Genomic DNA, 27,777 nt, shown 5'->3' on the forward strand with positions numbered 1-27,777 from the left:
CCCCATTCCACGGGCCCGTGCCCCCTAACAGGCCAGCCTGGGAATCAGAGCGGGCCTTTCATCTTTCCGTCATTAGAGCAGCCTGCCCAGGGTCAGACCCCCGTCTGACAGCCATTCCAGCTGCAACAGACAACAACTGATTTTGGTTAAAGTCAAAAAGAGAGAGAGAGAGAATGAGGGAGGGAGGAAACCAAGGAAAGACGGAGCCAGAGTGATATTAATAAGAGCAAGCCAAGGAACAATTATTGTATTAAGAAGCCCTCCACGAGTAATGCCTTTTCCCCAAGCCATGTGAAATCTGGAGAGGGGCCTCAAAGAATCACGCCCCCCCCCCATCTCAGCTGGCTTCCTTCTTACTTACCACCCCCCACCTTCCCACCCAGCCTCCCATTTTGATCCTTTACACACTTGAAACATGGAGACAGTGACAGAAATGCAAAATGAGAACAGATAGGTAACTTACCACTCTCAAGCTCTCCAGCCCTGACTGGGAAACGCAGGTGGAGACGAAGCAGGGTGCAGGACACATTTTAGCTATTATCTGGTGATCTACTGTGAGCGGGGGTGAAGGTTCTCACCGCTCACCTCTTAATCATTTAGCCACCTCCTTCGACCATCAATCCGCCATTACCGTCGCTTGAATGCAGAGCTGACACTGCATTCATACCTGTGGCGCGTCAGCAGCCGTATCTGCTTCTCTTTGTGTTGCTTTAGACTAAAGCATCTGCCAAATAAGTAAAATTAACACCTAAAGACCAGGGAGTAACTTCGAAGCGGCCTGCTTGTTTACTAGATTCGTGGTGGAAGGAGAAATGGAGGAAAAAGAGGGATAAAGGGAACGAGCATCAAAAAAAAGATGGAAAACGGACGACTACATTCCCAACACATATTCTCTTCATTATGCAGGGGAGGGAAAGCCGATCGCTCAATTATTGGCTGCCGTCAGCGGTTAAGATTCCTGCCTGTCAGGCCCGATTTTTGCTTGGTTTTGGTCAGAGTCCTTTTGATGGACTTCATTTCCGATTAACTAGAACCAGAAGGTGCTGGGAATAGTGCGACACCTGATCCCGTGTCTGGGGGGCGTGGGGGGGTGAACATGCTGCTGAGGGCCAGAGCCTGCCAAATATTACTCCGCACCATCCCCGAGGCACACTGGGTGGGAGAAAGGTGGCTTTGTGGGACCGCCCCACGGTCCCCGGGCAGGTGATAGAACCGTCAAATGCAGCACCAACTGATACTGGAAGCAGAGACGTGGGTCGGCAAGCCAAACGCTAATTAGCCTATGTTGTCATAATAGAGGACCTGTTCCATACCAGGCCATGCATACAGTCCTCATATTTGCCTCAAACTAATTGCCAGTGCCATGGTTCTTGTTACGTTTTTCTCAAAATATGATTTTTGATGTGCCTGTGGAGGAAAGGGCAGGAAGTTTGGCCCCATCTCAGCCATTGTTTTGGTCAACTGATGTGACTCCAGGATCCTGGAGCTTCATCATGTCTGAGTTTGCTTTCAGCGTCTCAATGCAACCATCCTGGTTTCCCACAATGCAATATGATTGCATTTTGGGACTGCCTTCCCACCGAAGGAGAAACCTGTCTATGAGCCACTTGCAGCACAGATTCTACGGCATCCTGGTTGCCCCTGGCATGTAATATGTTGGACCCTCATTGATGCATAGGGTTGGGGTAGTTGATGTTGAGGTTGATCTACTCTACCCACTGGTAACATTATTTATCTCCATAAACAACTTGAGCTGCTTTTCAAATGAGGCTTCAACTGGCATTAAATTCAAGGCGGGGGGGGGGGGGGGGATCTCATCTCTTCTGTTTAGATTCTCATTCTGCTCACTCTCTCTGAATCCCCCTCGCCCATCATTTTCCCTGGCAGATAAGACCGAATTAGTCGGACCGGTCCTTGCAGCTTGGCTATAATTTAGTGTTGACCCCAATGGAGAGGAGAGTGTCAATAGTGGATGGAGGAGCTGGAAGTGCTTACATGAAATGAGGAGGACATTTTCCCCTATATAAGACCGAGGAAGAACCTTATCAAAAACTGTGGCCAATTTTACTCTCTGGGCATTAGTTAAGTCCAGTGGATCAAGAGCAAAGGACATGAAGAGGCCCCATTGAGGGCTCAACGTTCTCAGATGGATTCACCACGATTCACCAGCATATTTCAATCCAAGGCAATAAAATGAAAATAAATAGTGACCATTTCCCAGATGTCCAGCTTTTTTTTTGTAATATAAGCACTGGATTTGTCTTCTTCACTGGGTGATCGTTATTATTACATAAGTTAGAGGGGAAGTAAAGACGTAAAGGCAACTTCTTGACTTAACTCAGTGGTTCTCAAACTTGGTCCTTGGTCCCCACTGCCCTGCTTGTTTTCTTGCTATCCCTGCCCCACACACAAGTCCCAGCTGTCTTTCAGCTTCTGATTACCTGGATCAGATGTGTTCAGTCAATCAGCAGTGTGTGGGGCAGGGATAGCTGGAAAACAGGCAGGGGAGTGGGGCCCGAGGACCGAGTCTGAGAACCACTGACTTAACTGGACTTGATTTCCCAGCTTTCTTAGCAGTAAGAATGGGAACTCGAAAGCTGTGAATAGCTTGACCTGCTTAAATGTGAACTGGAATGCTGTTTGGATGGTACCTGGCAGGGCTGAGAGCTGAAGGTCTCTCTGGATTCTCTAACATTGTATCTTTGGTATTGTAGTTTCTGGCCTTGCTGCACAGGACAGCTGCTCCAACGGCAAACCTGAACAAACAAAACACAACAATATGTTTTCTCAGAAGATTACCAAAGACAGTTAAGCCGTGTTTATCGGTCCGTAGGTCCCCAGGGTCTGACATGACGCCAGAAATGGGATGCAGAACCAATTTGGAGGGCTTCCGGGAGCAAACACTGGACACAACTGCCCTGGCGGAACGTTCCAGCTGAAATGGGACCTGCCGATACCAGACAACGCCAGCCTGTGGCTTTGGTGGGGGCACACTGCAAAGAGAAATAAGACCCTGATGTGTGGCGAACCATTAACAGGACATCAAATGAAAGTGGACGGTGAGCGTGTGACCTTCAGGAGGAGCCCGAAACTGGCCTGGGGAGGCCTGAAGCTGAGACTCTGATGGGCCCCTCAATGAGCGTGGCCTATCTGATTGAGGGGGAACAGGAGTAGGGGGTATAATTAGATACAGCCCCCCCATATTTAAAAGGTGGTCCTTCCGCCTTCAGGCCAGGGGAGCTGAATAAGGCCCCCCCTTCACTGAGGGCCAGTGTCACTCTCAGGCGCTAACCCCAATTTCACACTGTGTGACTGGGGCTGGCACAAAGTGCCGGCTGAGGGTGGGTGCCATCTGGTAGGGGGTGGGGAGGAAGCAGGCCGGGCTTCTCACGCTGATCCGATTAGGCCACGTTTAATTCATTCGAGACGGGCCGGCCGGCGTGTTAATTGGCTCAGCATGGACAGCAAATGTGTCTCCTTGCTCCCACCAGGGCGGCCCCTGCCCTGCTTACCTCCCCAGGGAGGCTTTGCCAACGCCAAAGCGTGGCCCCCACTGGGGCCACCCCCACAAATGACGGGCTGTTTGCAAACAGCACCTCCCGCCACACGGGCACACGGCGCCACCAACGGCTCCGGCTCCGCAGGCGGGGAATATTGGAAACAGGAACGGTGATGTAAACCATCTGAACGCGAGTGATCTAAAGCTGCTGGAAATGTGTCTGGAGGTGCAGGCGCATGCTCTTGCCCTCCCCCAACACGTTTTCACACTCATTTTCCAGGAGACGGATAAGGTGTAACACTTCAGTACATTTTGTGGGGATGTGGAACAGAGAGGTTAGTAGATGGGATAAAGACGGATATGCTGATCCGTTTGGGTACAGCAGAGGCTTTGTAGTCTAATCCATCCAGCCAGTCATCCATTTTCCAGCTGCTTTTCCTGCACAGGGTTGTGGTGGGATCCTGGAGTCAGTTCCAGCCAGCACAGTGCACAGATCAGGGTTACAACCTGGAGAGGACACCAGTTCATCGCAGGGTACTCTCGTACTCTCTGATGCTAGTCGGACACATTATGTGCACTCAGACAAATCATGGGGGAAAAATAAATAAAGAAAGCTCATTTATCAATGCAGTGTCATTTCACACCACCAGATTTATCTTAATTGCACAAAGTTGAGTTACCCATACATTTATATTTTTACCAGACACTTTTATCCAAAGTGATATGTAATTGAGAAAGCAGGGTCAGTCAGTCCTTGGAGCAACTGGGGTTAAGGGGCTTACTCAGCCCCAACGGTGACATCACCATGCCAACCACAAGGTCTGAAGCTTGGTTATGGGCACAGAATCCTGCCCCACTGAGTCGCACACTACCACAATGAAAAAAATTAATAAATAAAATACACATTTACTGACTAAGGTTTGGAGTAAGAGGAGGATAGAGCTTCTTGTCCTCACTCTTCTTTAATGCAATCAAACACCAGTCTGACCGGCTGCATATGAAAAGCCAGCAGAAGGTCAGGAGCCAGTTCCTAGCAGCAAAATTCCTTATTAATGGTAATATCAAAAGAAGAACAGTAGGCTGCGCTGTTCCCACTTTCAGGAATCAAGCTGCGGGGGTGGGGAGGGGTGGGTGCTTTGCCAACTTAACCCCTCCCCGCTTTGTTATTGCAGTCAGGTTTTTCAAAAGAGCTTCTTTTTCTTTGGGGGGGTAGGGGAGGGGGGGGTTGTCATCACGTGTTAGAATGACATCGCCTCCCATGATCGGTAAGCATGAAGGAGCTGACCAAGTCATAGTCAAAATAACTTAAGGGGTAAACAACCTGACAACCTAATGAGAATCATTACAAACAAGAACCATAACCAAAGCTAAGTCAGAGAAGTATTGGGTAGAATGTGAACAATTTGCATAAAAATATTACATAAAGCCATTCCATAACTTTTGAAGGAAATCCAACTTTGAATGTCTGGAAACCACTTAACAGGTCAAAGACAATGGTGAGGAAAACAAAAATCCCATTGTGCCACAAATATTTGTTCCGTCTGATGTTCTCAAAGTTAAATTACTGAAAAAGGCATAATTTTGGACCATAAATCTATGGAAAGTGAAGTAAGAACATCTTTAGCTGTTGTTTCACGGTCCTTTGTTAATTTAGGGGCCACACTCACAGAGGGTGTACAGCTGCAGGGTGGGGGGGCGTCACGTCTTATTCCATGATGCGGGATTAACACCCATACCTCCACCTACCAGGCACCCCATACAGACACACACAAACATGCAATGGTGACCAGAACACAAACTCAGCCTTCCAAAGAAAACACCGAAGCACAGATTTGTGTACCTAACGAATATTTCTTGCTGTTTTAATCGGTCAGAAACAGGCACTTCTCATTGACTGTTATCGCTCATTCATTACTTAATCCACTTTAATTAGTCCAGTAATTGAAGCATACTAAAAACTGGTAAAAGATGACTGCTTAGAAAGGGTTAGTAAGTGATTGTATAAATTGATACAGCTTATCGTTTTGTTTCTTTAGTGCAAAAACAGTGGCAAAAAGGATAATATTAATGATAGAGAATCGGTTTATATTTGTGGTGCTAGAAAATTATGTGTATAAATTTATTCTACAATCATATTGAAAGCCTATGAAATACTACAAAAAATTGGTCAGAGGACAGCCTTAAGGTCCTGAGCAGAAAGTGGTAAATGTGTTTTTACATACCTCACCTGAGCCTCCTTAATGAGTTATCACCACTTGTCTCATCTGTGTATCTTAAGAACAGGTTACTGCGTAACGAGGCTGTAAGGATACGATAAACAGCATCTCCACTCGTGACATGGGTGATATCACTCAATATCCCAGCCTATTTTCAAACAAATTTAACCCGAAACAGATAACGAACCCCTAATTCCTACCACACCTGATTAAATACAGTAAAATTATATTTGGGAGTCATATGTAATGACTGTGGAATCAAGCATCTTTGCACAGAAACATTTTTTCAAGATAAATGAAACAGCCACTGATCTGTTTTGCTCATACTTTTTTTAATGTATCACAATGAGCAAGAAACATACTTGATGAAATATTTTCAAAGGATTATATTCAATTACCATCTACAATCAACTTAACTAGGACAACAAGGTTTTGTGACAAAAGGTTTCTCTTTAAAAGTCTGAAGTTCCACGTGGTTTTTGTATGTTAGTCTCCATGTCATTTGGTACAGTTTGGAAATCTTCATCATATAATTACAGTAACAAAAAAAAGCTAACAAGACTACAGTATAGAAAAGACATCAAGAACAACATTTTTGGTTTAACTTGCTCTTTTTTTTGTACATTGCAAGGCTGTATTTTCTACCCTCAGGTGGGCTGACTATAGCCAGAGAGCCATCCATGAGGCACTCCACAGAGGAGCAAAATTCAAGAAACCAAACAGAAAAATTAAACCGAAGAAAATGCCTTAAAAAATATTGTGGCACCAGGAGAAATAAGAGGATCTGGGGATCCATGTAACAGTTTACCTCTGAAATTAGAGAAAATGGTTTGGTTGGTTTTTTTTCTAGTTTGGTTGTTAATTTTGGTTGTGTTGCTTTGTTTTTTTTTTTTTTTTTTTTTTTTTTTTAAACCGCTTCATTTGGAATGACAGCCTATGAAAATCCCTCCCCCTTATTCCAGGACGTGTCTCTACGTCGCAAAGAGACTGGTCGACTCCATGAGAAGAGAGTCAGCTGCTATGTGATTGGACGGTGCTGCCTGTCAATCAGTGGGACGCGCAAAAGCAGGAAGGGGCGGGGGGAGAAGGACAGGCTGCAGTGTTACAGACCAGGGAAGTAGTGGTGAGTGTTCCATCACCCATCCAGTTTGGTTTGGAGCGTGGACGCAGGGTGGGAATGGGACGGGGAGAGAGGGGCCGGCTCCAGCTACTAGAGTCCAGCTTTTTCAGATCTCTCTCCATCTGTCTGCTGGGCCCAGAGTCCACACCCCCATGATGGAGTTGCCTTCCGTCCAGCAGTGAGCTTGACACAAGGGCAGCCGTAACCTGCTCAAGGTTTCCCCGACGTGCCCAACACCACGTGAGATAGCCTTCCCGTTTGGCAGAAAGTCCAAATTCCTTTCATTTTCTTATAAACAAAAAAGATGTCTTTTTTTTATATATATCTGTATATACGTTTATTTTCACAGTGGGCAGAAAGATGACCTCTACTGCAATACCTTGTTTGTCTTCCTTTGTAAAGATGTCCGTCAGACTCAAGTATGTCAATAAGCGCTGATGCTTCCCCCATTTCCGATGCCTTTTTGTAGCTGTGTCACGATTACATGTGAAGGGAAACGGCTTTAGACTTCTGTTTTGCTAACTGCATAAGCTTTTGGCCACATTCATACACTTAATTAGAACAGAAAATACTCAGTGCTTTATAGTCACCATCTTCCATATTATGACAACCTACTGTATGCTTTTAACATCTCATTTCACAAACCCTATCCTGCTGTCATTTTTTTAAAAATCCAGCTCTGCAGTTCAGTACTTCTGGTGCTTGAAATAGTATGAAATAAAATAATAATCATCAAAATAATAATAAAAAAAACAAATGCTGGCTCTTAAACACAGACAGACAGACAGACAGACAGACAGAGACAGACACAGTCCATGCTGACCAAGAATAATCTGAAAATCTTGAACTGGCTATTCTTCTGAAAAGCCCAAAAAATACACTTTAAAAATATGAATTAAAACAGTGTTGAAAAAATACAGGAACAGTATTACACCATAAAGTGGCCAGGTCCATAACATAAAGGTAAAAAAAACAAAAACAAATTTAGAAGCTAGTGTTAAATGTTTATATGGAAAGTAATATACAGAAGCCAAAATAACATATAAAGCTATATGAAAATAATGTCTAGGACATTATCTGGAAACCAGAATAAAGCAATAGCATTGGGAGCAAACTGTACAGCATCAGAATTAATAAAAAATAACCATATCAACAATATCGTAAAGAAACTGATTTGAGTGGAAATCTCTACAGATCAGACCAGTGTGATATCCATGGCTGCTGGAAGTAACAGCGAACTGCATCGCTCAGCTTGACGTAACACTTTTAATCACACCTTCCAACAGGCTGCAACATTTTACCTTAGCAAAAAGCTATACATGGGGTGGCCAAAAAAAGCAGTTTCGGCGAATTAAACACACCTTCGTTTCGGTGTTAAAGATTTGTTTTAATTTATATTTTTGTTTAGTGGTGGTGGTGGGGGGGGGCGTTATAAACAATGAGTGAGTATTGTAACTGTAAACGGGAGGAGCAAGCAACCTCTTTGGATATAAAGGCATAGGAAATAGCTCTATTTATTCTTAAAGGGGAAAATCTTCTGATTTCCCCTATTTTTTACGTCAGGAATGATGACACTCCTGGACGATAGCGCGTGCGGGCGCGTGTTACCCCCGCGATACGCGGGGACGCGGATCACGCCCGTTCGCCTCTTCGCGTGACGGGAGACTGCAGCTCCAGATCCAACTGCCCTATAGCCTCTCGCTGCTTTCTCAGCGTGGCGGAAACAAAGTTGTGGTGACACCGAACAACTCATGAAAACAGACAAAGTCAGAACAAAATGGGTGTTACAAACACGTTTTGGTGACCACTATTACGATTTCAAGTGAGCAACGACCTTTCCCGTCCGGGTGGGGGGGCAACCCCCCACCAAACCAGAACTATCATGAAGGAAGTCCAAGAGTCCATTTGTTTTGCAACCCACAATTCCAAACTGAGACAACAGCTTACAGTCAACGTGAAGAAAACGGAATAAAAATGTAATTAAAATCAATAAAATAATCAGTCCTTGCTCTGAAAAAGGGGAAAATAACTTTCAATGTGGTATTTGGAATGCACTGTTCTGTACAAATAATATAGATCATTGGCTTTTGACATTGGTCTGTTCAAAACAAAATTAAAAAATAAGCCAGCCAAACTGTCCTTTGGAACATATATTCACAGTCTTCAAAGTTCCGTTTTTGCACAAATAAAAAAAAATAGCAGAGGCAGGAAAAAATGGTTTATTGTTTCTGTTAAAGCTTAGCCAAAAAGCAAAATGAGCATGCATCTAGGTATTTTTTTTCAAAAACTACATTAGCAGCAAAACTTATGTCCTCAAAGACCAGACCTTATACATTTCCTTAAAAAAATTGACTTTTGTGTGTGACAGAAAAGTTAAACAAAGAGCTTTTTTAACCTCTATCTTACAAACTACAATGGCTCCGTCATGGTGCTACTCCACAATGCAAGGACGCAAGTCCTTTTTGGTTTTTGGTATTCTTGTTATTTTACATATAAAGTCACCTGTCTGCTTGTAAGGAAGCAAAAACGGCAACTTTGATGTGTACTCCTTTATTTTAAAACTGTTTTCTTATCCTTAAAAACAGCAACAAATTCTCAAGTACAAAGAAGCCTCTTTTCTCGTCTTTATGCACCAATGGTGAGTGTTTCGTCTTTGGATTTTCTTTTTCGTTTTAAAGCGTGAGAATTATTATTATTCTTTTTCATTTTCATCTACGACGAAAAAAGAAAGGAAAAAAAACAAATAAAATAAAACTCAGAAGAGAGACTGCAGCCACACTGCATGTAAAACAAAGGGTCTGCTTTGTAGTAGTGAAGCAGCAATAACTTTCTCCATATCTACAAATGCATTGAGGGGGATTGTTAAGGACGGAAGTTTGGAACAAAAAGGGGCAGAGAGAGAGGAACCAGACCGTCTTAAGTGCACAAAGGTAACACAAATGTGATTACATATTTCTTCAATGTTTCAAAAAACATTCTTTTCATTTGTCACTTTCGTGTCAACCAAAATTGAAAAAAAACAACAAGAAATAAATAAGGGGGAAAGAAACATCGGAAATAAACCTGCCAGCGGCAGTCGGGAGAACACAAGTCAAGAAGCTGAGGAAAGGACAGAAAATATATATAGATGAGTTGCTGCTCCTTAATCTAATCTATCGGAATGACCAAGACAACATCAAATGAAGCGCCTTTAAGTTGGACAATACAAAAGCTAAATGTACACAAAGATTATTGTTTTTAAATCTACCATACTGTTTAAATTCATTTCCAATGCAACAATCTACTTAACACCAAAATTTTTCATATCTATCATAAATACAGAAAGTTTTTTTTATTTTTAAAAAAATCCCCCCCCTCCCCAGCGAGTTTGCAATGCTCTCTGTGACTGGGCATAGTCGAGAGTATTCATTACCCCCTTTAAAAGGACTTTAAGTTTTTTAAATCAGCAGATCAACCACCCTTTTTGAATCCCCAGAAAGCTATGCCTTAATATTATCTTCTCTCTTTTTAATACTTTCTGCCTGTTAAAACAGTGAAAAAAAAACCTTTTTTCTTCTGCTAGAAATGAACAAAGTATAAAACAAATTTCTGTAACAGAAAAGGGGTTGTGACCTGTTGACCTGAGAATAAAATAGACATTACATTATTTTCATTATTTTAGCAAGCCATTGGTATTTGAACGCTTAGATAGCAAGAAAAACTGTAAATGTAAGACTATTCTCCCATACAGTACATACTGGCTTTTTGTTTATGTGCTATTAAGTAGGGACAATTCATACAAATAAGTTTGCATTTTTCAACAATGACCAGGGGGAGCATCAGAATAACATTTGAGGCAGTCCATTGCTGTAAAGCATCCAAAACTTAGCTGCAGAGAATGATGTCACACTATATATACTGGAGCTGAAATAAACTAAAACCAGCATGTTGATATGGGAAAACAATCAACTAACATTTAATTTTTGGTTACAAGCTTTGGAATTGCAGTTAGTCTTTACACATCTTTTTTTCTGAAATTGGTTTGTATATCTTTAAACATTTTTTAACATCGCTTCTTTTTTTTTGTCTTTTGTGTTTTTTTAAATATTGTCCGTCGAAAGCTCTTTTACAATCGGATGGAGTCCACTCCTACGCTAGTGAGATTAGTACTACAACTACTACTGTCTTTGTGACAACTGGGCTGCTGCGACTCTTCAGCCGGGAGGCCCAGTCTGTCCGCGGACTTCTGACTATTGTCAGAGTCAGACTCGTCGGTAAAGACGTCTGTTGGTATCGAGGTCTGAACCCCTGAGGTGCTCAATGAACTTGAGGTAACCGTTGAAGGTGAGGACACTGGAGCAAAAGACGTGGTGGCTATAGTGGAAGTGGCATTGGGCTTCCCAGCTAAAGCTCTGGAGAAAGGGACCTGGGGCCAGGTTTTGCCAGCGGCTGTGGTACGTGGAGAGGCGGCAGTGAAGGAGGAAGAGGAGGAGCACGAGGATGAAGAGACGGAGGAGGACGGCGTGGCAGCCGAAGATGTCGGCGGGGGGCTGCTGTTGGGATGAGTGGCAGACTGCGAGGTAGATGCGGTGTCAGGATCGGGGAAGCAGGCTGAAGAGTGAGGTAATAGATTAGTAGCGTGCTCTTTGGCATTTCGGGCTGATCGCTTGATTGTTCTGTGTTTGTGCAAGGCCGAATCCAGGTGTTGACTGAGCGCTCGGTCCCCATCCAGCGTGGTGTCACAAGCCAGGCAGTCATAAAGGCTGCCCTCCCCTGCACTCCCACTGCTGGGGACCCGAAGCAACATCTCTTGCAGGTTCGCCACAGACTGACCAAAAAAGCAGATAGATTTTAAGTGGCCGATGGCTGCCTCTTCCTTGCTAAAGACTGCTTGACACTTGCGGCATGCCAGCGAGTACTGCACCTTAGGGACGATGTACTGGTCAACGGGGGGGTCTGCACTTTTTCTATCCATCTCGTGCTGCTCGGAGGAGGGGTTTTTATGAGATGAAGAAGAGAAGGATGATGATGATGATGATGAGGCCTCACAGGAAGGAGCGCCTTTCTGTTCTTCAGATTTTGTTGAATCTTTGGCAGAGTCTTTGCGATCTGGGGTTCCAAAGGGCTGGGTCTGAGCTGGGGTTTGGCTTGCTTTGGGTTGCTGAAGCTGCTGCTGCTGCTTCTGCTGCTGCTGCTGCTGCTGCTGCTGAAACTGCCGCTGCTGCTGATGGAGTGCCTCCTGGAGGCTCTGCTGATATTGCTGGTAGTGCTGTAGCAAGGATCCTGGGGACAGCCCCATTAGAGCTTGGGACAAAGCCGGGTTGTACGGCAATAGGCTCTCCATGCCATACATGGGCTGCAAGTAGCCACCCTGGAGAGCCCCGGGTATCTGAGGGGCATAGTAGGGTGAGAAGCCAGGCATGAAGTAGGGAAGGAACTGACTGGTTAGAAGAGCTGTGGGGTCTGAGGCCAGGGCAGCCTGCAAGGCTTGAAGCTGTGCTGGATCCACTACATACTCCATGCCAGGTGTTGGCATGGAGGTGGCAGGAACAGAAGGATCTGGTTTGTCCTTTTTAGCACTGGCAGCAGATGTGGAGGGTGCCGGTGTACTCCCTGTCAGCGAGGGATTAGGGGGCTTCTCCAACTTCTCCTTAGGCTTCTCCTTCTCTCTGGACCTCTCAGCCTCACGTTCTTTGGGGGGTTCGGGCCGGGAGCTGGGTTGCGTGGTTATGGCGGTGGAGGTGGATATGGGGGTTGGCGTGGAATGGGAAGTGGATGTACTGGCCTGGGTGGGGCTGGGTGAAGCCAGGGAGGAAGGGGCCTTGTTGGATAATCCAGAAGTGGGGAGACTTGGTGAGGGAGCACTGGCACCAGGCATGTTCAGGAGGTTCGTAGGTTTTGGAGGCGTTAAAGCTAGAAGACAGAGAAAATGACAATAACATGTTAAACAATCACTATAAAATCAGTAAACCTTCAAGTAAATGACAGAGAGCAGTGGACTAAAACTCCAGTCCTGAAAAGCTACTGTTTAGCAGGTTTTCTATCCTACCAGGAACAGGTGTGGCTCTTCAGAAGTCAGGTGGAATAGAAAACCTACTGGATAGTAGCTCTCCAACTACTGATATCAAAGTTGTCCCACATGAAATGTCACAGTATGTTTGTGAATGCCCAGGGCTATGATACGGTTGATGTTTGACTGTCAATCCAAGGGAATTACTCTAACACCATTAACAGAAAAAAAAATTCAGCTTTTAGACTTTTTGAAAATAAAGAATTCGAGCTATATTTTGGTGCTTTTGTGAGACAAACTCGAAATGCAGATTGCATGTATACAGGCACAAATCTTCACCATTTTACTGTAGTTGCACCAGTTAAGAAAAACTTTTTCCATCATTAATGAACACCAAACAATAACTAAACAGTCGTCAAGGTCATAATTCAGGGCTATTCTACCTGTATTTGAGGCAGCAAAACCTGGTAGAGAGGGACTTCCAACGCCTGGCAGGAGAACAGGGGGGATTGCTTGCAGAGTGGGGTAGGCTGAAGAAAGGTTCAGAGCCTGCAGGGCGGGGCCGTCAAACAATCCCTGCTGCTGCAAGGCTTGTTGCTGTGCCATTCCCAAAACCTCATTGGCTTTCTTAATACGGTCCATTTCCTGCTGGGCCATCAGCTGACGGACAGTGGCGGGGTCAAAGTACTCCTTCTCCTTGTCTAGTTGGCTCCCAATAGTGTCCTTCACTTTGGAGATGTGCTGCTGAGAGAAGATGTGGTCTCGCACCGAAAGCCGGGCGCTGTACTTGATACCACACAAAGTGCACTCCGTTTTGGGTCCCTCGTAAGATGTCTGGTTAATGCCAAAATGCTTGGCCATGCTCAACTTTGCCTTTTTCTCCTTAGCTCGAGCATTCTGGAACCATACTTGGACTACTCTTTTAGGCAGTCCAATGTCATTGCCAAGTACCTCACATTCTAGCATAGTAGGAGTCCTGTAATCATTAAAGCAAGACTTAAGTACCTTTAGCTGGAGATTTGTCATCTGGGTACGGAAGCGCTTTTGTCCAGGGCGGTCTCCACTGTCAATGCTCCTGCTCCCAGATGCTCCAGGACTTGGTGAACATGGGTCCGCAAGACTAGAGTTCTCACTGTAGTCTACCATAGTTTCATTTTCAAAGTCCTTAGCGATGTAACTTGTAGCAGGGCTCACCAGCCCTGAGGACATCTGGTCGTCATTCTCAATGGAGGGAACTGTGCCCCCTGACTTAAAGTCTCCGCTACTGTGGCCATGTTTTGTGTCTGCACTGTCATTATCCACGTTGGCCTCATCACCAGTAGTGGTGTCTGTTATGGCTGTGTTCACCGAGGAACAGTCATCATTGTCCAGTTTGTTCTGGTCAAAATGCAGATTGACAGAGGACATGTTTGGGCTTTCAAAGTCCTCCATTCCTTCCACTTTAATGGAAGTAGGACTTAGCAGAGCTCGGGGAGAAAAGTCCATGCTTTTGCTCACTGGGGACAGAGAAGAGCAGTGTCCATCAGCATTTGAAGATGTGAGCTGTGAATAGCTGGAAATATCAAGAGGGTCCATCTTCAACTGCATTCCCTCTTGGTCAGAGAGCATGCTGGAAAAAGCCAGATTATAGCCTGCACGCTTGGCTTCATGCCAGTGGCGTGATCGAATGTGGGCCTCGAGGGCAGTCTTTGCCTTGAAGAGAGCTCGACAAAAAGGACAGCGACGGTGAGCTTGAGCAGGCCCCACAGCACGGAACTGCCCTTTCCTCTCCCTAGCCCTAGTGTTCTGAAACCACACCTGCACAACTCTTTTCTTCAAGCCCACCTCATGGGCAATGTGGTCAAGCATCTTGCGAGTCGGGTTGGAGTCTAATAAATACTTCTGATATAGAATCTCAAGTTGCTCTGGGGTAATAGTAGTTCTGAGCCGTTTGTCCCGTTGTGGCTCCTCCCCACTGTTAGTGCTATCATTTTCTCCTGGACTGGTGCTGGCTTTTTCTTCTAGCTTCCTCTTTAAGGAATTCATTGTAGATGTGGGTGCTGAGGGAGATGTGGCAGAACTGGTCGGTATCTGAGGCATGGCTCCTGAAAGTAGCTGGCTTGTGAGCAGAGGATTGCTAGGATCAAACAACATGAAGGACATGTCCATGGGGCGTTCCAAGAACTGGGGATGGATGAACTGGTTTTGCACAGTGAGAAAGTGAAGCTGCTGGTGCTCCTGCCAGTGTTCAAAGGATGGGAAACTTAGCTTGCATTGATCGCACTGGTAGGGAATCATCTGCTGAGCTAGCTGCTGCTGCTGCTGCTGTTGTGAGGAAGGGGTCAGAAGAGGATTGAGGGTCATATGTAAAGGTGCGGGGCTAGCTTGGGACACAGAAGGAGCACAATGCTGCTGGGAGGGTGAAGGAGAGGAGAACTTGGAAGTCTTTGGGGTAGATTGGGCTTTCTCATCCCGCGGAGGCCGCTGGGGCTGTACTTCAGGTTGTGGCTGTTCCAGCTTAACAGATATCTGGTTCTCTTGAGATTCAGGGGATGCTTCATTAATTTGTTTAGGCTTCTCCTCGAAAGAGTTTGATGCATTAGCAGGTGAGGCCTCTTCTTTTTCAGAGGGTGTCATGTGGGAGAAAGCTGAGGTGGATGTTGGTAGCGGGCAGAGGCTGGATGAGGATGGCATTGGGGTGTGACAGGATGATCCAGATGGAGTATAATATTCATGAGAGAGATCCAGCGAATCTTCATTTTGGCTGTCATACTGCCCTTCCTCATCTTCATCTTTGTAGCACAGTTTCTTCTGATGCTTAATTAAGTCAAAGATCCGCTGAAAGATCAAGCTACACTTCTTGCATTGATAATTTAGGTTAGTGGTACGTATATAACGATCATTAGATAACTCCCTTCGGTCACCTTCCTTACATCCATCTCCTTGGTTCTCATAGTTCTTTCTGGCTTTCTGTCGGGCATTTTGGAACCACACTACAATGACTCGTGTAGGTAAATTAAGCAGGTTTGAGAGCTGCTCAAATTCATCATCTTTAGGGTATGCATTTGCATCGAAGAAATCTTGCAATACCCTTAGCTGGTAATCAGTGAACCTTGTTCTTGAGGACCTCTTGCTTCCATAACACTCTTGTTTCTGGGACTCTGGTGATGGTGGTTTTGAATCAATTTTGGTGTCCTCTAAAGTGGTTGTGGGGGGGTTGTTAAAGTTGTAGGGAGAATCCTTGTTCCTCTGCCGCTCTTTAAAGAGGGTGTTACGGAACCAGTGCTTGATGACTTTTTGGGGTAAGCCAGATTTGTCAGCCATTTCTTTGATCTGCTCCTCATTTGGAGAGTTGTTGATATCAAAGTACTGCCGTAGGACTCTAAGTTGGTCATCTGTGATGCGTGTTCTTGGCCTTTTGTTCTGCTGCTGTTGCAACATAGCTGGTGTGAGCTGCTGCTGGTACAGCTGAGCTAAATCAGTAGCTAGGCTTGGCTCCACAGAGGGCAACTGAGCAGGGATTTGTGGAGGCAAAGACTGGAGAGGTACAGGCTGCATCATGAGGGGAGAGAAGAGTGGAAGATCTATCGGCATGGGAATCGGAGTCATGGGAACTGAGGGCTGTGGGGTAGGAACACTGGGCGGTGTGAGTGAAGGTGTGGAGGCTGGAATGTTTGGTGTTGGAGCTCGCTGAGGAGGGGGTGGAGGTGGAGGCGGTGGAGGAGGTGGTTGATTTGCTGCTTCTGGCGTCTGTGGCCTCAGAGGATATAGTTTATCATATTGTTCCCTATATTCCTTCGCAAATCTCTCTAAGAAACGAAAAGGGAAGAAGGCTTGATGGATATGCTCTTGGTGACTTTTTAGTATCAATATGTTTGAGAAGAGCTTACCACACACTTCACATTCTAACTTTTCAAGTCCCTCCAAGGGATCCACCACTCTGCTGATATTGCCTGGACCACTTAACTCTGTTGGTGCAGGAACCGATGACTTCTTCTGTGCTTTCTGCTTGTTCTCATTATATTGGATCACTAGCTCAAAACCAAAGTTTTCCAATAGGGCCTTTGTGGCATTTCCACGAGCATCTGAAGCAATTCTAGGTGGAGGGAAGGATGGATCATGGTTTCCACTCATAATAGGTTGCTGTTGATCCTTCTTGTCTTTAGTTTTCATACTATCCAAGCAATCCTTAGAGATATGATCTTCTGTTCTCTCATGTAGCTCCTTCTCCCTCTGTCCGTCTCTATCCTTCTCACTGTGATGCTTTGTCTTTTTATCAGCCTGGTGCAGAAGAGACGCAGTTTGCTGAAGCAAAGACATTTGCCCTTGAGCTTGTGAGTGGGCTTGCTGTTGGTGCTGCTGTTGGAGGTGGTGGTGCATCAGCTGCTGCTGCAGGCAGCTTTGGGCCTGGGTCTGCTGGGCAGAGTTCTTCAGGTCCTCCAGCAAGGAGGAGGAAGAGCTGGCCATGCCAAGTGCGGTGCCACTGAGGTTAGATTCAGGGTTCAGCTGAAACTCCGCCCCAGGGATGTAGAATGGGAAGAGTAGCTGTTGATGCTGCAGTGGAAGAAGAGCCTCAGTTGCCATAGGAAAGTGCTGAAGGAGTGCTGGGTTGAAAAGCTGGGACTGAATAAGAGCCGCTTGTTGCTGGATCTCCTGCTGTAGTTGGGCTTGAGCCTGTGCTTGGGCCTGGGCTAACTGCTGCTGCTGCAGCTGCTGCCCCCTTGAAGAAATCATGTCTGCGAATTTCTTCTTTTTTGTATCATGGTTCTCAGAAGGGGATGGATGACATGTTGCTGAGGAATTTGTAAGAGATTCAAAGCCCGTAGACTGGTTTGCATGTGCACCTCCTCCCTGGATGTTTGGCACATTCTGAACAGTAGAAGATGAACTACTATTATTCATTGCTGCAGAGGAGTTGGCAGGGCAAGGACTGGGCGTGGATGTCCTTGCGGAGGACCCTCCACCTCCAGTGCTAACTGCATTCATAGAGCCACTGGTACCCCCTGCTGCTTCCAGCTTAGCTGCCCGAGCTTTAGTTTGATGAAGGACGGAGCGCATGTGAATCTCCAGTGTAGAGCTTTGGCTGTATGCCACATTGCAAGTGCTACACTTGAAGGGTTTGTTGTCTGGGCTGCTAGTGGGCTCAGGCTGACCCGTAGTGGTCTCTTGTAGGGCCCGTTTAACCTTGTGTAAGTGTGATACTGAGTTATAGTGGACCAGGAGGATGTTCTTCTGGGTAAAAGATTCTTTGCACACAGTGCATTTGAAAGGTCGAGATGGATCCAGGAACTTCTCCATGGTAAAGTTGGGGCCTTTCCTGAAGGGAAGTGCACGCTTAGGCTCTGACCCAGAATCCTCCTGGAGTGAGCCAGAGTCACTACCTGTTGGACTTTGCTTTTCTTCAGTGTCACTCTCCTCTCCTTCCTTGTCATCTTCTCCAAGTGCGCCCTGGTCCTCTCCAAGAGATGCATCACCTATAACCATGAGGTCTCCGTTCATCAGCAGGCCCCCATATAACTGCTGGATGTCAGCTTCACTCAGCTCCAGGTGACTGGTCTCCAGGTGCTTCTTCAGAGCCTGCAGGGTTCTAAAGTTGCGCTGGCAGAGGCAGCACATGGTGGCCGCCCTGATGACGTGATATTGTGAATGCAGCTGCAACTTCTCTATGGTCTTGAAGGCTAAGCTACACTGGTTGCAGCGGTACTTGTAGACGTGCCGGTCGGAGACGGGCAGCTGCGGCCTCTTGTTGTGGACCTCGTTGAAATGTATTTGAAGGGCGCTTGAAGAAGAAAAAACCTGGTTGCAGCCCTTCTTCCAGCACAGGAAGCCACCAACATCCTCCTTCATTGACTGCTGCTCATCCAGGGGCGACCTGCGAGACTCGTTCATTTCTGCAGGTGGCGGGCCCCCTCTTTCAGTGTCGAGGTCCAAGGTTTCTGCCAAACAACAGAAAACAGACAACAGATCACATAAATTGTATATCGTTGTGCATAACAGAAATTATGCCAGAAGACATTTTGTTCACAGTTTCAGGACTTTCTGATGCATGAATTGTTTTGATGAATAAAGAATCAGTCTGAAAATATGGAAGCAATTCAAATGCTGCCAGCAGAAAATGGATTTTTATTTGGTTCTTAAGATGGTTATGGTTCATGACTGCCTTGACACACCTGCTGTATTTTCAAAATCTTTTTACATTTGCTTTTTTGTTTTTTTTTTTTTGAAGGTGCTTTTGTCCAAAGTGAAATTTTTCATACGGAAACACTTAACAAGAATGCATTTTTGGTTCTTTCACCAGGTTCCATTACGATTTTGGCTGGTACGTCAAAAGACAGTAGAAAAAAGCGCCAGTGAATCTTCCGGAACACGCCACTGAGGCGAAACGGTCAGGGCAACACAAACCTGTCTGCTTCTTCGTATCATCTGGGCTGGTGTTGCCTGCAGTCAGCGATGAGTTTGGACCCTCCTTTTCCAGCCCTGGAACCGCTATGAACAAGCTCGCAGGCAGCACTTCAGAGGCCGTCACCTAGAAAGTCAAAACCCAAGATGTACTCAGATCAGGGGTGGAAACCTGTGCGCCGTCAAAGGCCGCTTGCTCTTATGGCGTAGGTGGTGTTACTCATTCTGCTCAGCAAACTTTACACGCAGGCTAAGACAACACAAATCATTTTGGTAAATCATTTCAGCATTCCATAAAAAAGTAAAAAAAAAAAAAAACCTTCATTACAATTTCCCTTATTTTATTACCATGTACCTTGATCCATATAAGGGAAATACCAATGGAGGCAAGTAAATGAAGACCACACTGACTATAGGCAGAAAGAAGTTTAGTGGAGACACTGTTTATCGCAGTGGAATGTATATCACTAGATGACGACAATAATAACAGAACCAAACTTGAAACCAAAGTCTCTTGATAAATTTTTTTACTACTTTTGCTGCCTGGGAAATACACACAAGCGCTATAAAGTAATCATACTATTTTTACTTTATTTATCATGTCTGGAATGTGCCCTTTGATCACTGAAGGTGTTTCGTCACATGGAAAGTTCTCCTGCAGCCAATTAGTGAGATGGGTTGAAAGGCCTACCTTGGCCAACCAAGAGACCTATTACAGGGATCCCTAATTAAATCATTCTTCCTTGCTGGGCACAAAAAAGAGCATCCTACTCCTGTGAAAAGGAGTAAGGCGGCGGGATGCTTTCAGGAACACGCAGACGAGCTCCAGACCACTTAACAGAAGCTGAGAAAATGTAGCCATCGCTCAGCCTGTAGAGGATTTCATTATCACGGCTGTAAACAGAAAACTAACAGGACACCATAGGAGTCTGGGACTGTTTAATTCTGATCACATCACATGATCTGAAGTGGGGGGGGGGGGGGGAACAGAGACCAGAAAGAACAGTGGTAACATATGATTTTGTTTCCATACACTAGTTTATTTTTTACTCCCCCTCCTTCCTTTTTTTTAATTAGAAGATTTCAAGGAGCAATGAATATTGATTAGAAAGTGCGGGAGTGTGATAGGTTTTCTATGCACTCGAAAGGTTGAAGTCAATCATGTGTGAATGACAGCAGGGCCTACATCCATCTTGGCGACCTCCCTACATCACCCCCCCCCCCCACACACACACCATCCCCTTCCACCCCCGTCTCCCCCCATTCCCCGGCTCCTTCTCTCAACTAAAGAAATACAACAATTCATCAAAAGCGCTCATTAGCGGGCTCCTATTTAACAATAATCAGCGAGTGAAATTGGGAGAGCTGGGGAGAGACAAGACACTGTCTACTTCACCTTCCTTCAATTAACTCCCCAAACAGAATAATCAGCTTCACTTCCCACTTTGCATTTCAATTCACACCCCCCGCCACACACTTTTATCCCTCCAGTATCCTCTCTTTCTCTATCTCTTACTTGCCATCTCGTCCCCTCAGAAAATGAAAGCTAATCTCGAGCAGTCTCTCGGCACGGCCCGGACCACCTCCGCCCCCCAACCCCCCCCCCCCCCCCCTTGTAGCCCCTTCATGTGATCGTGCGGCTTTCTGCCGGAAAATAACTCGACCTGTCATGATCTTTTCCTCATGTGCCTTTCTTTCCAGATAAGCTCCGCCCATATATTTGAATGCTTCGTTTCGAATATCCCATCATGCTCTCCATTGAGACAAACAGACACATATATACAGTTGAGAGTGAAGCCCAGGGACCAAGCACAGGATCAGCCATTTAGTCGGCTCCCCTGGAGCACTTCTGGGGGGTTAAGGGCCTCGCTCAAGGGCCCAACAGCCGATGCACATCCATACCAAGCAAGGATTAATGCTCGGGGGGGGGGGGGGGGGCACTTTTCAATACGGGCGCTGTATCCCCAACAGCAGGGTTGGGGGGTTAAGCGGAAAAGTAAACATTTTTCCCCCTTCACCACCAAGCGATTAGTCTAATCAGAGGAGAAAAAAGTAAGAAATTGAGGCATCCTCTCTCCCCACGCTTCCATTCCATCTCCTCAAGTCTAAAAGTAGAAAATGAATGCAACTAGTACAGAGACTTACAAAAACAAATTGCCAGTGATTTACATTACAAAGTGGACTGTTTCTAGACGAACTGCTTCATTAGAGAACGAGAGGCAAGGACCAATGGTATCCCAAGGTCACTTTTAATTTAGCCCACCTAATTGGCAAACAGTTCAAAATGGCTATCATCTAGCTAGACGGAGAATTAATGGAGCACAATTATTTTCATTACCCCTATCTCAGACAGACAGACAATGTGACAGAGCGGGAGGGGGGGGGGGGGTGAAGAGTGGGCGTGTGAGTCGGAGGGGGAAGAGACTGAGGGATGTGGTGGGAGAAAGGTTAGAGAGAGGGAAGGGAGGAGGCAGCCAGACTGAGAGAAAGGAGACCGGGAAGCGCCCTGGGAAGAAAGCATCTTTATGCATAGTAGGCAAGAAATAAAAGTCACCTATTTCAGAATTCATTAGGCTCGCCGGCAGGAGACAGGCGAAAGGATAAAGTACCTTTCAATTCATTTCCACTTGTTATAAAGAAGGTGCTGCTTCTAATGTGTATTATATGAGCCTGGCTTCTATCCCCCTGCCTTTCTGAGAAAGGCCCTCCCTTATTAACGCCATAAAAGAGGAAAATATCGCAGCTTTTCCTACTAATGCGTTTGCCATTTGCTTTGCGGATGGGAGGATGCGGGGTTGGCCGTATAGCCCCTGGGAGCACGAAGGCGGTTACTCTGAAGCAAGGCGGGGGGGGCGCTGCGGTCCAGGGAAGGAGCAAGTCGCGGTGCAGCTCTTCATGCCGCGTGACCCCAAGCACCGTCCACCGGGGGATGTGGCCGCTCTCAGCGGCAGGATGGGACGGACAAGGGTGATGTAAGAGTTACGGAGGAACACGAAAGAGTTTCATAAATGACCTCCAGCAGCCGCATTCACCCAGACATGGAGGTTCTCCGGCTATGCCGACTATCAGTCTGAATTCAGCTGCATTCTTCTGCTGAACGGAAATAATCCATCTTACGGTGACCAACGCATCCAGACGTACCTTTACAGATACCCTGTAACTCGGCACATTTAACTATGCTGCAAACAAATATATAAAGAGTCTATTTTAATTATCTCCCCCTCGAGATTCTTCAGAACATATAAAATGATGGTCACCTTGACAAATTCCCCTGAAATGGAACCGAATCTGTGGCAGCCAATCAAATGGCATTCAGAACTCGTTATCTCTGATATAGATTAACCAGGCTGAGTTTTAGATCAGCACCATTGCTAGAGTGCGAAGGGCGTCAGACGTCACGAGAATTAATCTCACTCCGCTTTCAGATGCTGTGACAAAAAACAGTAATGAGTACTGAGGCCCGACAACATTATGGACCAATAATTGTCTGCAGTGCTAATTTTATTTCAGATCATTTGCGCGATGATAAAGATCAATAACAGAAGACTTTTGTCTTGTGCTGGACAGAAACAAGGATTGATTGGAAAAGTTGTCAATGCTGTTAAACAAGAAAGGAGGGCGGCCTGGTCAGAGAGGCTCATTATCTTCTCTGCCAACTTTTTCCAAGTGCTGCGCACACAAAAATCTACAATTTACAAGCAGGAAGGAAGGTTGGGAGAAAATATCTGTATCAAATCCTCTGATCATTACTATTGTTTACAGATATTTTTTAAAATAGACTTTTGCTGTTTTTTCTTTTTTTTTAATATACGCTGTAGATAGCCCTCTTTGTTTTGCTTAAGATGTGACGTTGCGGGGCGATGCAGCAGAATGGACACATCGCACCACGATAAACCACACGACTGTAAGGTAAGTAGGTCAGCCATTGCAGAGAAACTGAGAAACGATCCCAGCAGGACTAGAAATTACCGGCATGGACAAACGACGGCGTGAGGCTCAACCCTGCCGCATTCAGGAACATGAAAAGGCGTTTTAAAAACACACACACACACACACACACACACACACACAATAAAGAAAGCTAGCGAGCTGTAAGAGGCAAACGGCCCTCACCACTGATTTGACCACACGGGAAATGAATGGAACAAGGAACACTTTGCAGGATAGAAAGAAGTCTCCATTTACACAAGAGCGGTTGCTATGTCTGTTGAATGGGGGGTGTCAGGTAAGGGGGGGAAGGGGGTCAGGCCTTGACATTTCCTATCTTGTAGCCGCTCACTCTTTTCAAAGCCTTTTCTCGATCGGTATGAAAGGTATCACGACTCCATCCGTACTGCACCGGGGCCAAGGATGCTGGTGGAGGCTGTGCTGTTAACTGATGCAATAAAAATGTCTCCTGGGACGGTGAGTATTCATCAGGAAAGTGTCCCCACATCTAGTTAATGACTTGCCGCAAAACAGACCAGGGGTGTAGCTTGAAATTCTGGACCGCATGACAAAAATGTCACCTTGGGTCCCCTGCTAAGGTGTGAAAGATACAGAACAAATCACGTCTCAGGTATTCTATTTTACAATGGAGGAGAGGTAGCAACTCGACACCCTGTCGAATTTTATGTATAATTTAACATATTCAAGGGCCCCTGTAAAGTGCTGGACCCCTTGAATCTGCTGGGGCATCTATGTACCTCTGAAGCTCCTGAAACAAATCCTGAGCTTCCAGACACCGTCTGGCCAACTGTGACTATGTGACTAAGGTGGACAGGATCTCACACACTTATAGATACAGACATACAAGCAAAACTCACGGTAGAGATGAGCTTGTCCACGCAGTCGGGGGCTACGCTGTGTAGGTGCGTCAGGTGCAGCTGCAGGTGGACCTTGCTGTTGAGCATGTCCTGGCACAGCGGGCAGCGGAACATGGGCTGGACCGAGTGCTGCGTCATCACGTGCATCCTCATGCGGTTCAGGTCGCCGTTGCTGTACTTGCAGTAGGGACACTGGTACACCTGTGAGCAGGTGGCGAAGGGGTGTGAGCACAAGGTCACATGGGCACTCGCGAATGCACGCCACGCTGGACCGGGCTGACCCGATCGTCCATCTTCGTCGATCTTCCGCCTCCCGCAGAATGAGCAATGCGGCCGCAGCAGAAACGGTGATCATTGCAGAAAATGGCATGCGACAAAAAGCTAAAGTTTCATTCAGCACACTTGACGGATGCAGCGCCATTTGGACAGCAACAGCCTCTGGTTACCTCAGCTCGGTCCTTGTACTCAACATATATTTATTCAGACATAAAAATGTTAAACTTTTTCTGGATGTCACAGGACAACTCCTCACCTGATCTCCAGGACACTTGTCTGACGTCTTTGGACGCTTGGAGGAGAGCGGGCTCTCTGCTGTCCCCGACCTCGATAAAGGGCGTTTGGAGGGGTTCGGGGAATCTGTCCGGTCTCTTTCCGCCTGGCTGGATGCTGCTATGGGAAGAAGGGGGGATAAGGAGGCAAGGAGTCAATTCAGGACTCAGCATGCATCAATCAGGGGAGGGCGAGGGCTTCATGATTTTTGTCATTTTCATTTTGTGATGTCACCAGATTTAAGACACCCTATAACCAACATGCATTTCAGTCTCAAACCCAGGGGGAAAGACATTGGATTCCTTGACTGGCTGTCTCTCCCTGTGTCTGATCACCGGCATATCAAACGCAAGGAGAGACAAGTAATCAGAGCATCAGTTGGGTGCGTAGAGTGACTCTTGGATCCATTCACTCGGTGTTTGAAGAGAAGGTTGACTTACCAGCCACGCTTAAATCAAGAAACAGCCAATATGCAGGTAATATCATATCGGGCGACACAATTGGGGTGATCCCCCCACCACCCCATGTCTACGGTAAGGAAAGATGGTTTTCCCCAAAAGTACACCACGAACCCAACTGCCAGTGCTTAAACATGTCACGCTTCACCACCCGACTTTTAACAGGAGTCACACACCTTCTCTATTTTTAACTTTAAATTTTACTACAGGCTATTTAACCAATTACCAGATTTAATAAATCGTATCCTAGCAACCTTTCTTCCCACCATGCCACGGAAAGGGTTAGGCTTTCCTTCCACATGCCGAGCTCAGTATAGGAAACAAAATACACCGAATGAGCCGGATATACAGAGCTCTGCAAGAGATGAGCGCCTACGGACCAGCCCAGGAGGCCCCAAGACATCACCCACCAGTGACTACATCTTCAGCTTGAACGCCGCCACAGATCCATCGATGTTGGAACTTCTCCAGTAAGACAGTTATGAAATAACGGAAGGGGAGGGCAACTTAAAGTGCTGCTGCTAGGATGGAGAAAATGTGTAGAGGGTGCAATTTCCACATGTAGCCAAACCATAGGTGGGGGAGCGCAAAATCCCTTGAAGTCCCAGTGGAAGCGCTGACCTTTAGCTTGACCCCCATTGGGATAAATCCCCCATCATATTGTGCCTACGCAGCAAGTGGGGGCCACAGCAACTCTTGACTTAATTGGAATTTTTTGACCCGGCTCAGCACCTTCCAGCGCACCTCTGGTGGCAACAGGTCCACAGTTCCAAAATCCCAGCTAGCGAGGGACCTTCAGTCCTGCTGAATCCAAACTCTAGTCCTCCCACTCCCCCCGCTATCTCTAGGCCAATCCGGGACAGGGTGCAACTTGGCACAGAGGCTGTCCTTAAAGTCCAGGTGCTCATCAGGGAAAAACAGAACTTCAGAACAAGACGGCTTGAGGCAGAGACGTGGGGTTCAGATCACAAAGTGACCTGAGGAGGGGCTAAACTCCACCCCCCGACAAAGGAGATCAGATCCAAACGGGAATCGGGCAGGGGTGTTTTATTAGGGTGGGGGGCATAAGACGGGCCAATCTTATCATTAGCTAATGATAGGTTTTGAATCGATGAGTGACAGGGGGAGGGACACTCCAGGGGCCAATCAAATTTTCAGGTGGGCCAGTGTCCCTGTGGTCCCACCCCTGAACACGAGGATATCTTTCAGATGAGTCGGTGAACACAGGACGCTATAAATGGGGCACCAGGCACACCCCCAGCTACCCCCCAGCTACATTAGCAGCTATTCCCCTTACTGTCACTGCGGCATTGCCCGATAATCCCTCAAAGGGCATCGGACATCGCACCCTAGGGCTCTATCCGGTCCCCGAGGGGCACACGTGCAGGACGGGACACTCCAGCATTCTATCACCCCCCCCCAGCCCCATCCTGGTGGGTAGTGAGTAAAAATACTTTGCTAAGCCGGGGGCACGTAATGGGACTAAACTGACACAAAGTGAGAGCCAAGAGCGGAGTCCTCACCCACGGCCAGCAGTGGAAAGAATCTAATGTGAAACTGAAGGAGGTGTTTTGCTGGACCTTAACAAGGTCATAAAGAGTTAAATTTGGCTTGATTTGTACAGTCCAACGAGGGTAAATTGAGAGTAGGGAGGGGGCGGTAAGGACCAGGGGGTGGAAATGGCTGGGAGGAGGGGGTTAGGTGTGGAACTAAGGGGGTTTTTAAGAGTCGCTGACCACACTCTGGGTGCAGACATTAAAATGTCAGGTCCAATCAGACGCGGGACAGCTGAGCTGATTACACAGTGGGGACTCTCATTTCGGTAACTCTGCCTGCTGGATCCTCCCAGAGAAGCAAGGGATCAGCCAGCAAGCGATTATTAGGTCCAGTCAGGCCCAATCCCATTAAACACATCCACCAATAAACAAAGGAAATGTTAAACAAAAGAACCTCCCAGTTGCTAGTATTAACCACTCCTCTGCAGAACGGCCTCCTCTTCCCAGTACTCCCCAAACCCCACATGGCCATTCAGCGGGCCTCTGAGAGCCCCACCCACACCTTCTCCTCCTCCTCCTCTTCCGGGATTCTCCACAGCAGTCTGCAGGGAACCCTAGACAGTATACATTTTCGCTCCCTCCCAGCTCCCAACACCTTGACCATGTAGTGAGTGTTGATTCACTGGGAATTTGGAGAGAGCAAAAATGTGGACTGACTGGGGATCTCTGGGGACTGGGTCGAGAACTGTTCTACCAGAGGACCACTGTCCTTCAGGTCACAGGGACCATTGCGGTGGTCAAGGAGAACTCTTCAGACACAAGGACTCCAATCAGACCGTTGGAAAGCTCACACATACAGCTTGACCGAACAGTCTACCATCAGGATGCTGTAATATATATAGTGGTCTGACATATTATTATATATCTTATAAGTTAGGCCATTTCTGACAGTAAAGTACCTCCATAACCATAAATAAGACAAACTAGCAGACCAGACACCATCTCACACTGAGCAGAATAACAAAGTGCTCTCATTAGCAGCCTCCAGCAAACACTTCTTTTTAATTGTTCTGCAATTAGTACCAAGGCCACAAACCAGCATGTGTCCAGTATGATTGTGCATCCAGGCACAGGGAGATTGAACAGGAGGGCCCTCGAGGGGCCTGCAGGACTTGAGGGCATGGCCTGAGGGGCCACAGTAAACCTTCCCAGGGGAGTCGCCCTCGAAATAGAATACCAGCACTCCAGTGAACCCTCACTGCAATAC

The 27,777-nt window shown here is 46.5% G+C and overlaps 1 protein-coding gene across 1 annotated transcript in view; it reads right to left on the minus strand.

Moving 5' to 3' along the window:
* Positions 1 to 6,592: 6,592 nt before the first annotated feature.
* zfhx3b (zinc finger homeobox 3b) overlaps positions 6,593 to 27,777 on the minus strand; it is a 127,902-nt gene continuing 106,717 nt past the window's right edge. The window contains 7 exon segments of the mRNA XM_049029980.1: positions 6,593 to 12,542; positions 12,545 to 12,577; positions 12,579 to 12,727; positions 13,268 to 18,739; positions 19,206 to 19,329; positions 24,008 to 24,208; positions 24,540 to 24,676. Coding sequence (XP_048885937.1) covers positions 10,941 to 12,542; positions 12,545 to 12,577; positions 12,579 to 12,727; positions 13,268 to 18,739; positions 19,206 to 19,329; positions 24,008 to 24,208; positions 24,540 to 24,676 — 7,718 coding nt within the window. The 3' untranslated portion in view covers positions 6,593 to 10,940.

The sequence above is a fragment of the Brienomyrus brachyistius genome, chromosome 11, assembly GCF_023856365.1.
Source record: "Brienomyrus brachyistius isolate T26 chromosome 11, BBRACH_0.4, whole genome shotgun sequence".
Taxonomy (NCBI): domain Eukaryota; kingdom Metazoa; phylum Chordata; class Actinopteri; order Osteoglossiformes; family Mormyridae; genus Brienomyrus; species Brienomyrus brachyistius.